The sequence below is a fragment of the Colletotrichum phormii genome (assembly GCF_030913505.1).
Source record: "Colletotrichum phormii strain CBS 102054 chromosome Unknown BDP81scaffold_8, whole genome shotgun sequence".
Lineage (NCBI taxonomy): Eukaryota > Fungi > Ascomycota > Sordariomycetes > Glomerellales > Glomerellaceae > Colletotrichum > Colletotrichum phormii.
The window spans coordinates 27,480-44,077 of NW_026851450.1; the positions used below are offsets into that span (position 1 = coordinate 27,480).

Here is a 16,598-nt window from a genome sequence, read left to right on the forward strand (position 1 = left end):
CGGCGCCGTGGCCCGGCCGCGTTCCTCCCAAAGGTCCGACGCCGATCCGGCCGATCTTGACGGCTAAACGCCCGGAGCTGGTCATGAGTTCTACGGAGACTTTCGAACTACCTTAGGGTATAAACAAGTCAGGCACATCAATTGCTCTTTCTTGAGCATCCAGAGACTAGTAGTCTGGCCGTAGCACTGCCTGGACTGGGCATGCAGGCACACGGCAGGCTTGCTCCATCAGCAGCCATTGAACCCAAAGAGAAGAGCTGGTATCTATCTTGAAACATGACCGAGTTACTCATACACATGATTACTCCTTTCCATGCATGCATGTTGTTTTACAAAATGTACAACGCCGTATCTTCTTGCCCTTGCAAGGACTTTCTCGACGTGATTCGGCTCGGTTCGTCTCGGTATCATATCGGCGTCGGCATATGTCAATCGAATCCATTCACATCACCACCAAGCACCCTTTGCCTTTCGTTCTTCTCTAAGCTTGTCGAACTGTCATAGAATTAGTGTCTGAAAATATGGCTATCGATGCCAATGGGGGGAAGGGGGAAAGTGATATACCCAGGCCTTCTTGCAATCTCGGTATGCTCTGTGATATGAAGTTAGCCCCGGTTTCTCCTGCAGCTCAATGGGCGACCAATACAGCCCCGATCAACAGAGAGCGTATAGAAACCCGCGCTTACTGGAAGTAGTCTCCGCACATGGTCTTGTCTCCCCCATTCCGGTGCAGGCATTTGATGCTCTTCTGCGCAAGCTCTTGACAAGGATCAAAGTACTCGCTCTTCGCTTTCCTGCATGGTATGATTGAGCGACTGTCACAAAGTTGGATGTGGCAAGCAGCGCGGCCTACCCTTCGAACTTGGCCTTACTCTCAGTGTATGTCTCGTCGACCTTTTCGGGTGCGGCCGTCGCGGGCTTCTGAGGTTCGGACATTTCGATTGAGAGTGATCGGTCCAGTTTCGTAGGAGAGATTCGGCCGGGTTTCAATTGTTTGATTGTTTCAGTCAATTGGTGCAGTGGTTGGAGGCGTGCTGTGCTGGCATTCGGTGCTGGTGCAATGCGACAAACATTTGCGTTGGTGACGTTACGATCCGAGCAGTGCAGCCCGCGATAAGATAAGAGCTACTTGATGCCTGGCGATTTGGGTCTCAGTTCTAAGGCATCAGTATTAGCCAGTGTTCTCCAAGAGTCCGAACTCCAATTCGCTGACTAAGGCAAAGCATAACATTTGCTAGGTGAATATCCCCCAGCTGCCAAGAAGAAGAGATGGAAAAAAAAGCCAAAGTGCAACGAGCAGCAGAATGCCATTTCGCAGCAAGCACAGGGCAATGCCCAGCAGCAAGTGAACCTTAAGATCCGCTTGTATGATTGACTGCCCAGTGCCCATGCACGCACCGGCTCACTTTTGCCGCCAACAAAAACTGTGTCAAAGGGTGGGAATCCGGCAACACATGCCGTCCCCGGCCGATTTTGCCGACAAACAGAAGTCTTTCCTCAATAGAGTTCAAGGTTTTCTATAACTCTATTGTTAAGGTATCCGTACACCGCATTTCTGGATAACAAGTGGTGCTCTTGTGCATGGTGTTTATTTTGACCACATTCGTCCCTCTTTTTCTACGTCCACCCTAAAGACGTGTCCACGATGTTTTTTTGGTTTATAATCCACCAGTACCCATCTTCCCAACTCTCCTCTCCCTCTTACCGCACCGTATTTCACGCAGACACACAGATAGGGACAGAGGTGCAAACAACCCCCTCTTTTTGTCTTTTTGTTTTTTTTTCCCCTGGTTGGACACCACTCCGCTGCCCATACGTCCACTCCCAAGTTCCACCTCCCACCGGCACCCACCGGCATGAAAGACACACCTTGTTTACTTGTCGCTGCCAAGAACCGTCATGTGGAGGGCAACTGTAAGAGAGACACACCGTTGCTTTTGAGAGCCACACCAATCGCCAATCTGACACAAGCTCGAAGCGCTGTCAGTGTCAAGCCCCGTGTCTTAGTCTGGCACACATCGATCCTCACCCACGAGCGCGGGCACGCTTGAAGCTTGTGTGACACTATGTCTCTAGCTAACTGAAGAGTTTTGACGACTTATTAATACCTTACACTCCCGTCTCAGTTCCAACCCAAAGGGCAAGTCTTAGTACGGGTACGAGTGCGTCGCGTTTAAAGGACTTTGTCAACTCCCCGGCCACGCACGGAATCTGCGGAAGATGTTTTCCTTATTCAGCAGACCCGCGGTCTGGAATCTTTCCGAGCTTCCAAAGTTCCCACAATCACAACTCGTACTCACCTCGGCCGCCCCCTATTAACTCACACCGCAAAGAATTGGGCGGTGGACGGTAGAAATTTGCAGACGGGACGCAAATACTCCGATGCCTACCGCCTCCGCAGGCCACTCAATAAACTTGCACCGCCGCAGTCCTGCTAGCAAGCATCATCACCAACGCCGGGCGGATCTGCCAGGTTCTTGCGAAATGAGTTTGCCATGCCCCCAAGTTGGCCCATCATCCGAACCCAGCATGGTTTTTCACTACTCAATCTCCACCGCCGCATGCCCAACTCGTCTTCACACACCAGCCGGGGGGTGGGACTGGCCCCTTTTCATCGAGTTTGCTCTTCAAAGTTCAGCCGAGTCGCAAACTCGCCCCCCACAGATTCCTTCCATCCCCTAGAGGAATCTTTCTTGAGCGTTTGCCCGCATGCTTGGTTCTTCGGTAGCCATCGGCGGCTGCCAGGAATCCGAGCAGGGAAATAGTCTAGTTCTCGCCGCTCAACTCACCGCAGCGGCTAGACTTTTCAACGGCCGGCCCTCTTTACAGCCCAGCATAGTGCAGACACCACGGAGTCGCAATGATGTGCTGTGGCCAGCAAGATGAAGACGATGCAACATACGATCGTAAGACGACACGCACACACATGCCATCATCGTCACCGCATTGTTCACCCTCCATTTCCATATCACATCCACAGACACAGCACACCAGTTCAGCCGATCCTCGCATCAAATGTACGAGCTCATGCCTCATGGCTCGGAAGTTGGGGGTGGGACCAAGAGACCGGCCTCGCGGTTCGTCTCAGATCAGGTTGGCTTCTCAGCTCGGTTCAACAGAGGCTCCCAGAGTCCCAGCCAGCTTCCCAGAACCGATCCCTAAATTGATTGACGTGCATGTCCGGGCCCGGCTCCGACACATTTTTCACGCAATACTCTCCGCTGGTTTCTCTCTTACTCTCTCTCCTATTCTCTCGATCCCACAACGATTCCTTTCTTTTGTCTGTGTCACTCTCTCCACCCATTCCCCATATCTTTATTCTCTGTTCATCAGTCCCGCTCTTACGCACCCACCCCTTGAGAACATTGCGCCGTTGGATATGCTTTAAAGAGTACCATGGTGGGCGAGCTGCCCTTGCTTATGATACTGCCAACGCCCAATCCTCATCAGCTCGTCGATTTCGACAATGAAGACATCTGGCAAGCAAGTCAAGGTCCAGGACTATACTCTTAGGACTGGCCTATGCTATTCATTCACGATTCGACGTAGCACCCTGAGGCTCTGGGTATTGTGTCTGGCCGACTTGTGATGACCGATGCTAGCGTTGCGTCGTGCATCAATGACCTGAAACTGGGCGATTATCTGCTTCCTTCTGCATTCTACTTTATTAATGCCACCTCCCTGAGGGTCCTGATAACAAAGTTGACAAGCCGTCAAGTGGTTCTAAGTCCACCAGTAGGCAGCGAGCCACCAACGAGAACGTCTCCATTTGTTCGACCATGTTTCTCAAGCGAGTGCTTGACCAGCTTGGGGATGGCGAGGACTCCCCTCGAGGGTTTCCCTGTCGGAGACTAGGAGGGGGTGTGGCCACTCGACCGGGTCTTCCAGTCGCTCCAACCCCGGGAATCAAGGCCCAAGAAGGTTGTTTGGGTTAGCCGCGCCGCTGCAAGGGGCCTCATCACGATCCACTGCCACCCTGTTTGCATGTTTCACGACCCCATCCTCACTTTAATCGCAACGGCTTCATTAGTGAATCCATCCTCGGTTGCGGCCGAACAGCAGGGCTTGACAGGGCCTGGCGGGATCCAACACTTTATCCACGGGCAAAACACCCCACGGACCCATTAGCCTCATCTCATTCTCTACGTCTTGCAGCGTTCCTGCAGCTCTTGGCAGGAGAGGAGGATGAGACGAAAGACTCCATCGTAGTCTACGCACCGCCAGGGCAAGCCCCTGCCCTCCACGAGTCCACATCAACACTTTGTATTGCGGACTAAGACCACTTGGATGTCAGGGGCCCTGGCAGGCCGTCTTGCTGGGCAACTGACGGAATCGCCAGCTCTAGCCGCGCGATGAGGGGGCGAGATGCAGTCCTAGATTGGCTGCCTACCTTGATTTAGTGCAGTGAGATGGGCCTGGGTCGGAGATGGGCATAGATGATTCGAGATTGAAGCAGGAAAGATGGGCTACGGCTCTGATATGGGTATCCGTACGGCTTGGGAGATGTTGTGGATGGGGCTCTAATTACCTACTACCGTAACAGCATACACACGTCTTATAAAGGTCCCTCGTCCTACTCCTACACGCCTTCTCTTTTACTCTCTTTTTCTTCCATCATCACATCGGTGTCATTCTTTCCCTGTACTCAAGTCTCTCTCTTGTTGGCTGTGCCATACACTCATTCACGAACTAGACGTTCGCCCACGCTCACTAAGCACAACCTCAATAACACTTTCACTTCAGAACCAACCAATTTTCGTCCGAAAACTCCCCCATCACCATTAAGATGCAGTTCTCATTCACCGCCGCGGCTCTTGCCACTCTCATCGGCTCCTGTGCCGCCCACACCATGGTCATTGACGTCTGGGTCAACGGCGCGGACCAGGGCGATGGCCGTTCCACCGGCACCGGTACCACCAAGTACATCCGTTCCCCCGATAACAACAACCCCGTCAAGGACATCACCAGCGACGCTATCGTCTGCAACCTCAACGGTGGCAAGGCCCAGACTGGCTTCGTCAAGGCCGCTGCTGGTGACGACGTCACCTTCGAGTGGTACCACAACACCCGTTCTGACGACATCATCGACCTCTCCCACAAGGGTCCCATCAGCACCTACATCGCTCCCTACACTGAGGGCAGCGGTGCTGAGGCCATCTGGACCAAGATCCAGGAGTCCACCTACGAGAACGGCAAGTGGGCTGTTGAGACTCTTGTTGCCAACAAGGGTATCTCTCCCAAGGTCACCATTCCTTCTACCCTGAAGGCTGGCAAGTACCTCATCCGCCAGGAGATCATTGCCCACCACGAGTCCGACACCACCTACGATGTCAACCCTGCCCGTGGTGCTCAGTTCTACCCCTCCTGCGCCCAGTTCGAGATCACTGGTACCGGCTCCGACGTTCCCCCCCAGAACTTCGACTTCACCACCGGCTACAAGTACACCGACGCCGGCATCCACTTCGGCCTCTACAGCGCCGATGCCTCCACCTACAAGGCTCCCGGCCCTGAGGTCTGGACCGGTGGCTCCGGCTCCGGCTCCTCCCCCGCCTCCTCCGCTGCTGCTCCCGCTGCTTCTTCCACCGCTGCCGCCGCCGCCACCTCCGCTGCTCCCATCGCCACCTCCGCCGCCGCTGCCCAGCCCACCACTCTCTCCACTGCCGTCAGCTCTGCTGCCGCTGTTGCCAGCTCCAGCTCCGCTGCTGCCCCTGTCGCTACTCCTACCAAGGCCCCCAGCGCCGGCTGCAAGCGCCGCCGCTCCCGCAAGGCCCGCCGCTCTGCTCACTAAATTAGTGCAGCGCAGCGAAGCTGGTAGAGGAGAAGAAAGAGTTGTAAGACTAAGCGGTCATAGATGGTCCTTTCAACCATGATGGTCTCACGAGTCTCAAGTTGGAGTTGTTTTTTTATCATAGACACCAGATGTGCAATCCAGGCTTACTGTGTCATGCCCGGTGCACGGTTCTAGAGGGATGAGTTTCCGCCTTTTGGAACTCGACCTCACATTCTGCATTCCTGTACATAGTACCTTGAATAGCATTAAGCCTGCATATACCAGAATTTCAGCGTTCTACTATTAAGTGACCTTTAAAGAAAACCTTGCAATGACCACCATGAGCTGTAGACTGCCCAATTGAGTACGTACAGTATATCGAGTATGTTGTCCGATACTCTCGCATTTTCTTTCGTAGTTTATGACTCTCCAAACCCACTAGGCAGCCCCTGATGATACCAAGTTGACTTTTACACCCCAGCGGAAACACGTCAGCCCATCAATGAACTTGTGCGGGCATCCCACAGGCTCAGAGAGGCAAGCCACTGGCTACGCGTATTAAAACATCAATTGCCGTTACAGGTTGATGCTGGTCTTATCGCGGGCCAGATTGGAAGACTAAAGAATGTCGCAATTAGATCTGCCAAGCGAAGGTGACAAGGAAGGATGTTAACCCAAGATCCATGCTCTTTTGGTGTATTTCATATGGCTATTGCTGATCGGCCAACAAATTTTCAGGTCGCCCAAATCACCTTACTTTGTAATATTCTCAGGCGGTCTCCGTAACTATCGGCCAATAGTCTTATTTTCCTACTCCGTACTCCGTACTCAACTCGTAACATGCAACTTGCTGACCTGCGTATTGCGGTTACTCCATTCGCCGCGATGAGTGACATCATATTCATGGTTGAATAGACCATTCAGGCGAGTTATGAGTTCTGAACGAGACCCAGATTATACATTGTCGTTGGTAAAAAAATTTAATAATTCAAAAATTCAAAAATTCAAAAATTCAAAAATTCAAAAAATTTCCGGACACTTGTAAGCCGTAATACGTTGTCTGATCGAGCATTGTTTGACAATGAGCGAGACTCGCCGACAGGGTTTTGCATTGGTTTCGGTATAACGCTTCGCGAAACAGGAGCTCGAGTTCAAGGAAACAACGGGACTAAAGGGAAGGACTGCCAAAGAAAGAGAAAAATGCAAAGCCTGACCGATCCCGATCTCGAGATCGGATGGTGCACTAAGACAGGGGTCAAGCTTGAAATTTCGTGGGCTTCGGAAAGTGGCATGTTCATCATCTCTCACTACTCAAGGTTAGTAAAGGTTTTCGTGGTTTGCATCCATACTAAATACATTTGCAGACGTAATTATCACTAGATAGACACCTGTCAATCTGATAGCGAATTAATCTCGCCACACGTGGCTTTAGTCCTTGTTCGACGAGTGTCGTCTCTGACAACGCGGTTGCTGGAGTTGCAACCCCTATCTGAAATAATGGCGTTGGACTCGTCGGGCATGATGAACATGTGGCTGGCAGCGGCTGATTAGCGTCGCGGTTCCTCTTTGCCCCATTCACAATGGCATTCTTCACGGAGGCTAGGCAAGACCATGGTAGAGACGCCTCGCGTGAGCCGGCTTGGCCGCCATGCTTTCACCCCCACCACGCAGGCTTCAGTGCCATAGTAACACAGATGGATACCCATAAGACTATGTACAATCATTCTGCAACGCACCAGGCAGTCTCAAAGAAACAGTTTCAAGTCCATCAATGATAAACGGATAACGGTCAGCCTATAGCAAGCCTCCGCCACGTTCAGTCCGTGCTTTGACTCCTTCCAGTACAGAAGCTGAACGCCTCGTGTTTGAAGGTGGGCGTTGACCTCCTAGGCTAGAAAGAGCTCAAACCGATCCTCCTGTTCTAGGCAAATTTTCACTGGAATTGAGGAATCTCTGTTCCTAGGCAAAGATACTGATTGGGGGCAGCTTGCCAAAGAATGCATGCGGTCACCTTGGATGCGCTGCCCTGATATGCGTCGTCGTCGAGGGTCTCGGGACCCATATATCTCCGGGGTTATTAGTGTTCCATTCCTAACCCGCAGATGCCGTGCCAATTAGGAACTTCGGGATCTTGAAACGGTTGAATTTCGCTATCATATTGGGGGTCAAGACTCAATTGGCTTTACTTAGTGTGTCAGAGATTCTCGTCCTCCCGCGTCTTCCCATCGCTGAGTGGTGGGCCGAAGCTCGACTGAAGTCTTACGCTGGAGTCACGGCCCCATCGGAGATCGAAGCTCAACATCCGGGCACAAAGAAAAAAACGTGCTCTGCCGGGCGCGGGACACTAGACGAACTTACGTCAGAACTTCACATGTAAGGGAGCATGCGGCTAAAGTGCGCTGCTAAAGCTTAGACGAAAATACCGGGCTTACAGTCCATCGCCTTCTCGCCTTTTAGTTCCCCTGAGGCTCACCAGAACCCTGAACTCAAGAGGCTTAGCGGAAAAAGGACGGGCAGAAGAAATAGGCCCCTCTGTGCGCCTCTCCCTCTTAGGGCTGCAAGGTGGAAGTCTGTTGCTCGGTGCACCATTTGTCCCAAAGAATTTCCTGCAAGACCCCAGCTTCCAGCCGCAACGGGATCGACCCGGCTCTGGAACCCGAGTAGCCGGGGTGATCAATGCCATCTGAATTCTGCTCAGAGTTCGGATGAGACTCGACGGACCGCTGCAAGGACTTTGAAGGGCTGCAAGGTTGATGGAGGCTAGCTTTTGGGGGTTCTTGTTCTACTATTCGTGTGTTCAACTTGTCGTGTAAGACATCACCAATCAGCCCCTTTGAAGACAATGCCCGATGAACCCCTCGTGAGATCGCAACAATTCTTGTAAGTGGGATGAGCTCGAAAGTAAACACACCAGCCCCGACGACACCCAAACAAACTTCCTAAACCAATTTCTCACTCTGGCTCGAATGGGGTACGGCTTAATTCTAGATGGTCAAGGCACGGGGCGAATTTGGCCGAGTAATGCGCCACCAAACAAGCGCTCTGCGCCGGTGTCTGCAACAAGATTGCCCGAGCGGCAAGAGGAATGATAAGGGAGAGGAAGCACTAAAAATCAGCGTGAACGACGAGACATCAACAACAACAACAACGCAACGAAGATTAAAAGAACACCGGGTTGCATGTGAATCTTCATGGGTGTAAACTTTACTTCTTGATCGAACCCCCTTGCTTTCGTTCCAAGCTCTTTAGCTACATACCTACCTTCAACCCACCATCTCTCTATATCCTTCTTTCGTCCTGCGTTTTGATTTTTTCCAGAGACTCGCTCCGATGCCGTTCATAGCAGCGAAAAGATCTCCCACAACATCGCCTGTCATGCCGTGGCTATCGAGATCACCATCGTACCAGTCACCCACCGGCTCACCACGCACATCACCAAGGAACAGCACGTGCGGACCGATCAAGACATGCGGACCTTCAGTAACATACATCCCGCCACTCATCGATGGAGCTTGTGGGACCGTACCACTAGCACAGAAGCCGACTTTGCCATTGCTTCATGAAGATCTACGGGAAATGTGGCAGATGATGCCGGGTCTGATGGCTTCGCTAAGAACACACGTCGCCAACCACCGTCAACACCTCTCCAAGAGCCACCTCAAGGACATTGTCGTCCAACTCAGTCTAGCCATCGTCGAGGTTGGTATTGTGACACTCGCCATCCCCTTATTCATCGTTCTCCCGGGGATCCTGTTCGGGGCTTGGTTGGGAATCTCAATGAGCATGGTTCTGGGTCTGAGTTGGTTGATGAATGGAAACGAAGTCATGTCCAGCTGCGACGAGTTCGGAAACAGCACGACAGACATCGACGATGACGAGGAGAGATGGATCTTCATTGGTGGAATGGGTACCAGGTGAGTCCCCTCTCTTCCACCTTCTTCAGCAGCGATCCCATAACAACTAACACCCGAGAAGCTCAACCCACCTCACGCAATGCACGATTCCTCGCCTCGCGCGCCTTTTCGGACGCTCTTTCAGCGGTATCCAGATGGCAACCTACGGTCTACCCTTCGACATGCTCCTCCTCGCCATCCAGCGGTGCTTCCCATTCGAAACCCAAGCCTCGCGCGCCCTCTACACCGAGCTCCGCACCGCCCTCCTCGATGCCGCAGTTCACCGTGTCGCTGTACTCGCCCACAACAACGGCTCTCTCCCCGTTGCACACGTTCTTGCTCGCCTCTGCTCCGATATCCAGGCCGAAAAGCTCTCCAAACTAGAGATTTACACCTTTGGTGCCGCAGCTTCAGAATTCGTAGCGCCTGTCGGGGGAACCAGCCGCAAGGTTACCCGCTTCGAGGACGGATCCACCGCAGTGGTTGAAGACCGTGGTCCTCACATCGAGCACTTCGCCTACGCCAACGACCCATTCGCGCAGATGGGTGTGCTCCGTTCTGTTCAGAAGAAGCTTGACGGCCGATTCTGCGGCGGCGTTTTCGTGATCCAGAACCAGGTTCCTCAACCCTCTGGTCATTGGGTTCCCGACCAGCGACCCGTGATGCTTCTGACGGACTATCTCTCGGCCCTCTTCCCCGATCCCTCATCACCACAAGCACCCAGCAGCATCCTCGACTACGTCATGATGATCGACCGCGACATTGCTGAGAAGCGAGAGCTCGCTGCCATGGCAAACTACGCGCAGACACGCCGATCCCGTAAGGACAGTCGCCGTCTCAGCTGGACCGGTCTGGGAGCGACTGTCGGTGGTAGAAGCGGCGTCATGGACGGTGTCACCGGACTCGAGATGGCGAGACGCGGATGCCGTGACTGCGATGGCCACCGCGGACGCGAAGTCAGTTGGCTTTCCAACTACGTGCAAACCGGCTGGGTCGTCGAAAAGGAGTCCCACGTCGTCGATGCCATGGGCATTGGAGGCAAATTTTGACAACTTGTCTCACTTGGTCTACGCTACCATGACCCTCCTCATTTGTAATGTTTTACACCAGTTTCTGTATTCTTTGCGCTCACAAAAGATGTTTTATTTGGACGGGACTGGAGGACATTCGAGGGTTTTCCCACTTAGAGGACTGTATTATTTTCCATCAGCATTGGGCGTCGGGGTTCTTGGCTAGGAAGACATTGGAAGAATCATGATATAACGAGTCAAATGTATTATGGGATAGAAGGGCAGAGAAGTATCTCACCCTCACCACAATCCGCTTGGATAGATGCGGATAGGGAGTGGCGCTCCGGGAATGGGCATATAGATGGAACAAGGTGCTAGTTAGAATAATCAGACACGTACATCTCCCCAATAATATGTCTTGATATCCGCGCCAAGGAAGTCGTCATTATACGCCCGGCCAACCTCGTCGTCAGCAGCACCCGCGCATACCAACAGAGGCATGAAGTGCTCCGCGCCGTAGCGAGGGTGCATGTCGTAACTGTGAGAGAACTTGCGCCAGTTGGACAGCGCCTTGATACGGTCTTCCCGCTTCTCTAGGAGTGCAGCGTCTGTTAACTCCTTGCCCCACTCGTTGACCTGCGTCCTGATCTTCTTTGCCGTTGACGGATCTCCCATCATGAGTGACCGCAGTTTTCCCATATTGTGAAGCGAGGCAAAACCCGAGCCAACGACGGCGACGTTGGTGTCGCGCAACGCTAAGAGGGCACGACCCATGCGGAAGTGCTCCTCGGGGTCCTCGGAAGCCAGCACTGAAAGCTGAATGACTGGAATGTCGGCGGCTGGATGAATGAGAAGGAGTGGAATAAAGACGCCATGATCCCAGCCTAAGTTGAACGTTAATCTAGGTCTACTGCCGCGTCCGTGCCGTTGCTTCTACTTACCACGACGTGAGTTCATTACCGGTGAGAGACCCTCTTTCTCGAGAGCTTGCTTCAACTCATTTGCGACACTTGGCGATCCCGGGGCGGGATACTTGAGTGAGTATGCCTCCCGCGGGAAGCCGCCATAGTCGTAGTACAGGTCATGGCGATCTCCTGATGAGATGGTTGGTGCGCCTTCTGACCAATGTGCCGTTACAACCACAATAGCTCTCGGTGCGTCTGGTGTGTTGAGCTTCAAGATCTTGGGCACGCGCTTCTGGAGTGATGCGGTGATGGAAGCGTGGCCAGGGTCACCAAGAACAGGCATAGGACCTAAGACGTGTAAGTCAGCGCTGGAGCTTTCTTGGGCCTTCAAGCGAGCTCAGCATACCTCCGCCGTGCGCAACGCAAATTGCTGCAGCGCGCGTCATTGTGGAAGATGATGTTCTGAAATTTCGTTTGTTTGTCCAGTTGATTTTCCGAAATCGTAGAGTTCTGGTCCAGTAAGACAGAGTTCTTGTTACTGTTGTCATTCGATACTGTTCATCTGACTATTTAGACCCTTACTAACCCAACGGATGGTGGGGGACCAGGAAGCTCAAATAGCAACGGTATCCGTTTAGTTGGCTTCGCTCTGGTTCTTTCTTATTGGTCAAAGGGTGATACGCCGGGATCGTCACCGTCCGGGATCAGATTGGTAATACCCGCGCGGGACCACAACGTCAAAGGAATCAGCGCCACGACCCTGCGGCAAATCGGGACGGCTAGAGCTGATTCAGCTGGATCTAATGTGCTTAGAATGGGAACATTTGCAATATCACTATCAGTTGTCAAATGAGCCGCCATGCAGTTTGATCATGTGTTGGATTACTGTCTTCCCCGCGCGGTTCGGAACCGGGATCGGAATACTTCCCGAGTCATTAATGGGTCTTTCAAGTTTTGGTGAACGAAGACTACCCGACGTAAACGTAGGCCTAGACACCTCCCACGACTCGTTTACACGAAGACAGACACCGTGTCACGGCCACTGCCGACAGCACGGATTCTGCCTCCAATCTCAAGCGGGCTGCCCTCGTACACAGCAAAGTGGCGGCCGCTCTTCGACTGCGACTCTTCAATGCCGAGAATCTTGTAGACGTTGGAGGAAACCAGATCCAACGCGTTCTTCTCGCTCAGCCGCCCGTTTCCGTTCTTCTGTGCAATACCGGCAAGCAGTCCCAAGTCACGGATCAACCAATCCTCCTCCAGGCCGATGGCAGTGACGACACCAGCGTCGATGAGAGTATCGATGGCGGTACCGTTCGTGAGAGGGGCGCCGGTCAATGAACGTCTCTGGTCCCAGGTATACGAGTATGACTGGAAAGGTGCAAGAAGCACACCGACCCCGGCAGCGGCCAGCTCTGAAGCGACGAGATGAGACTCAGCGCCTCCAATGATGGAGACACGGAGCTTGGGAAACTCTGGTGACTGTCTCTTTGCAGCCAACGCCTCTTCAACCGTAGCCTTGACTCTCAGGGCAGCGACAATGGTGTCGGCACTATGGACTGTCAGGACCAAGGGCAGCTCTCCGTTGACCACCTTCTTGAGGTAGGCCGCCTCTGAGAAAGGATCCGATCCAGTATCATTGGTCGCGACTGCCTCCAAGAGAGTGTGTCGGAGTTTGCCAATGGCGTCAGAAATTGATGGATTATCACCCCTCTTCGCAGCGAGAGTCAATGTACGATGAACGGCTACGTCCTCGGCCCAGACAGCACCCTTCTCGAGGGAGTGTTTGGCGTCAGTGTTGAAACCAACACTGGTTCCAGAGTGCGTCAATCCACCCGTGAACTTAGGCGCCGAGATGGCTTTGGTGACGCCGTATCGCTTAGCCACGTGCAGCTTTTTGTTGTCAAGCACAAGACCGTCAAGACCACGACTGAAACCAGTGGGGTTACGGCCGTTGTCTGTGTCTGCCTCGTTGTCAATCTCGTTGAGGCCAATGAGAGAGCCGAACGCGGTGAGAGACTCAGTGATGTGGCCATTCTTCAAGTCAATGACCTTCTTAGACGAAGACTTGGCAGCCGCAACCTCCTCAGAGCAGGCGCCAATGCACTTGATATCGCCGTTTGAGAAGACAACGTTCACAGCCTCGCCATTGGCTGTCCTGACCTCCTCGCCCGACAGCCAAACATTAGAAACGCCAGTGAAAACAACCTCCTCGAGATCTATGGTGTCCTCAGTAGTGTTGGCCAGCTTGGAATCCGGAGAGATGGGGCCCTCAAGAGGCTTCTTGAGCTCAAAAGGATCAGAAAACTGGGCAGCTCCATCAATCCACACCTGCACAGGTGCGGCACCAACACTCAGAGGATCGCTGTCCCACACAGCAATGTCGGCATCAAAGCCTGGCTTGATCTTGCCAATTCGCTGGCCCAAGCCCAACAACTCGGCAGGCGCAGATGTCACACCGGACAGCGCTGCATGGTAGGGAAGGCCATATCTGTAAGCCTTGGCGGCCTCGAAGAGGACATGTTGGGCGTTCAAGACCGGGTTGTCACTGACGTACACGGGGGTAAGGCCATTCTCCCAGAGGATCTTGCCAGCGTACTCGGAGCCAATGTACGACTCGGACTTGTAGTACATGTTGTCGGCAAACAGCGCGGAAGCAGGGGGGCGACCACCCCAGACGCGCTTCAAGATCTACAGAAACTTGTTAGTGATGAGATCAGATACGAGCAACCCGGAGAGACGCACCTCGGGAACCAGGAAGGTCTGATGGGCGTGGTGGAAGGCCCGCACTGGGAACTTGAACTCGTTGGTGTGGTCGACAAATGCCTCCAAATCCGGAATCGTGTAGCAGTGGGTGTTGATGTGCACTTGACCTCGCAGGGCAGCACTGAGACTTTCCCACTGGAGATCCTGAGGCAAGTAGGATGACTGGCTCTCGACTCCAAACTTGTCTGCTGCCGCACACCAGTCGTCCTGCTCTTGTACAAGCTTTGCTGCTTGCTCAAAGGCATGGCGGAACTCCCAGCTCTCGCCGAGACGGGAGAATGGGCTGTGTCCAACTTTTCCATACACGCGTTTCGCGTTCTCTCCACATGCCATCTTCATGTACCGCCAGTTGCGATCCGGGTCAGCCAGCATGTCCTCGGCAGACAGCTCGGTGCGGCCATCGGGTTTGCCAACGGCGTGCTTAATGACAAAGGCCTCGCCTCCCATGTTATTGCCAGAGCCCGGCAGGACTAGCGAGGTAGTGACACCGCCAGATTTGATGACCTGGATCTGTGGGTCGAGGGGGTTGAGTCCATCAATCGAACGAACGTAGGGAGTAATATCGTTGGACATCTCATTCACATCTTGGTTGCCGACGAGCTCGGGCAGGGCACCAACACCGGCGTGAGAGTGCATGTCAATGATGCCGCTGGTTAATTGGCGGCCCTTGGCATCCCAAATCTGGGTATCCTTGGGAAGGGAGTCGAGGGAGATGTCAGCTTCGACCTTTTGAATCAGACCGTAGTCGATGAGAACATCGGCAGTGATCCACGAGTACCCTTTGCCGGCGCGCGCGTCCTCGGGCGATGTTCCCTCGACGGCTTCGCCAACCCAAATTGTAGCATTGCGGATGAGTGTCGGGTGCTGACCGTCGAAGTAACGAGCGTTCTTCTCTCGGCCGAGGCCAATTGGATCCTGTGGCTTGTGTCGCAACTTGGCGCAAGTCGCCAAATCTTGCTGCAGACGGTCCGCAGACAGGGAAGATGATGGCTCGCGGGAAGGCAGAATCGAGATCTGTTTCCATTGAGCAAAGGCAATGAATGCGAGACACCCCACGATGAGCTTCATGCTGCGTCTAGGTCGTAGCCATCGCTTGTGGTGATGAGAGTGCCGAGGGCCCGAGGGCAGCGGGAGGTCCGCGGCGCTGTACGGCGGCAACATGCCGCTCTTTTCCGAATCCATGACAACAACGTTCTGGTGTTGTTGTTGCAGCAAAAACTACGAAAGGCAAAGATGTGAAAAGTCCGAGGAGCAAGGGATATGTTATATTGTCTTTAATCCTACGAGGATTGAGTTCCTTGGGACAACCCTTGGCCCAATCAAGAAGGTGACTGACGGTTCGGCTGGATGATCGGCCGATGTTTCAAAGCCAGAGCGCAGACATCGCCGGCGACAATGAGCTTTGGGAGTATCTGGAGGGGCACACAGGGCAGTGATCGCTTCTCTTCGGTCGCGACTTCGGCAATATGAGTGGTCAATGACATGGATGATGGTGAGAGCATGGAGTCGAATGAGGAGCTCACCCCTGCCAGAGCTTGCGTGATTACGTAGCTGAAAAGATAAGCTTCTGCTGACTTATGAGCCCTCGATGAAGCATTCCGAGTTCGATTGCACCTTGAAGAATCATGACTAAGCTAGGGTCCCTTGGGTCCCTTATCTTCTTTCTCTCCTCTTATCGATTGTCGGCATGTAAAGTCCGATTGCGGGGTAGAGTCATGCACTGTCACCAGGTGAGGTCGTACTCACTCCCTCATTGTCTGCTTTATCTTGAACAGGACCTTGACGAGCCCATCAATACTGGCAGTGAGAAATTTTGTCTCATAGATTCACTTTCTGACCCTTCTGGGTGAGGCTCTGTTGAATTCTTGATCGCACAGAGACATGTTGTAAGCGATACTAGTGCTTAATGAGATGAGAACGTGGAGCTAGCTACATCATCTCCCACCATCGTGTCTCTTTAAGACATCTAATAGTAAATCCATCGGTTTGGACCTGGAATGGCATGTTGGCGTGGCGTTTGTACGCTGCAGCCATGTACGTCTCCCCTCATCGGAAACAAGCTGAAGGGGGAAGGCTGAGCCGGCCGGCGGCTGAAGCATTATGGGGTTCAAGTTGTATTACGTATAATGTGATCAAAAAGCTGACATCGCGGGACTACAACACGACATCATCAGATGCGTTTGAGTCGTTCTGTGGGTTGCCAGTACCGTTTACGGGGAAGCTTCGGGATCGAATCAACATCCCAGGCGGGAGA

At 53.2% G+C, this 16,598-nt stretch overlaps 6 protein-coding genes across 6 annotated transcripts; 3 read left to right on the plus strand and 3 right to left on the minus strand.

Annotated features, from left to right (window-relative positions):
• Positions 1-180: 180 nt before the first annotated feature.
• Positions 181-1,222, minus strand: BDP81DRAFT_209746 (cytochrome c oxidase-assembly factor cox-23). The gene is made up of 4 exons (XM_060582649.1): positions 854-1,222; positions 687-794; positions 565-592; positions 181-495 (listed from the first exon to the last, which is right to left on the minus strand). Exons 1-4 carry the CDS (start codon positions 934-936, stop codon positions 448-450), a joined length of 267 nt encoding a protein of 88 aa, XP_060446054.1. The 5' UTR covers positions 937-1,222; the 3' UTR covers positions 181-447.
• A 1,609-nt stretch (positions 1,223-2,831) lies between these two features.
• Positions 2,832-3,712, plus strand: BDP81DRAFT_425251 (uncharacterized protein). Its single transcript, XM_060590197.1, has one exon. It carries the CDS (start codon positions 2,861-2,863, stop codon positions 3,386-3,388), a length of 528 nt encoding a protein of 175 aa, XP_060446055.1. The 5' UTR covers positions 2,832-2,860; the 3' UTR covers positions 3,389-3,712.
• Positions 3,713-4,786: 1,074 nt separating this feature from the next.
• Positions 4,787-5,578, plus strand: BDP81DRAFT_285264 (family 61 glycosyl hydrolase; the record flags this gene model as incomplete). Its single annotated transcript, XM_060583024.1, has 1 exon — positions 4,787-5,578. A coding segment is annotated over one exon (792 nt), but the record flags the coding sequence as incomplete, so codon positions are not given.
• Positions 5,579-9,346: 3,768 nt separating this feature from the next.
• Positions 9,347-10,712, plus strand: BDP81DRAFT_460166 (uncharacterized protein; the record flags this gene model as incomplete). The annotated part of the gene is made up of 2 exons (XM_060593627.1): positions 9,347-9,684; positions 9,746-10,712. 2 exons carry the CDS (start codon positions 9,347-9,349, stop codon positions 10,710-10,712), a joined length of 1,305 nt encoding a protein of 434 aa, XP_060446057.1.
• Positions 10,713-11,060: 348 nt separating this feature from the next.
• On the minus strand, positions 11,061-12,024 carry BDP81DRAFT_448604 (Extradiol ring-cleavage dioxygenase, class III enzyme, subunit B; the record flags this gene model as incomplete). Its single annotated transcript, XM_060592316.1, has 3 exons — positions 11,061-11,557; positions 11,615-11,926; positions 11,985-12,024. 3 exons carry the CDS (start codon positions 12,022-12,024, stop codon positions 11,061-11,063), a joined length of 849 nt encoding a protein of 282 aa, XP_060446058.1.
• Positions 12,025-12,589: 565 nt separating this feature from the next.
• On the minus strand, positions 12,590-15,505 carry BDP81DRAFT_317117 (amidohydrolase; the record flags this gene model as incomplete). Its single annotated transcript, XM_060584226.1, has 2 exons — positions 12,590-14,269; positions 14,324-15,505. 2 exons carry the CDS (start codon positions 15,503-15,505, stop codon positions 12,590-12,592), a joined length of 2,862 nt encoding a protein of 953 aa, XP_060446059.1.
• Between the last annotated feature and the right edge of the window lie 1,093 nt (positions 15,506-16,598).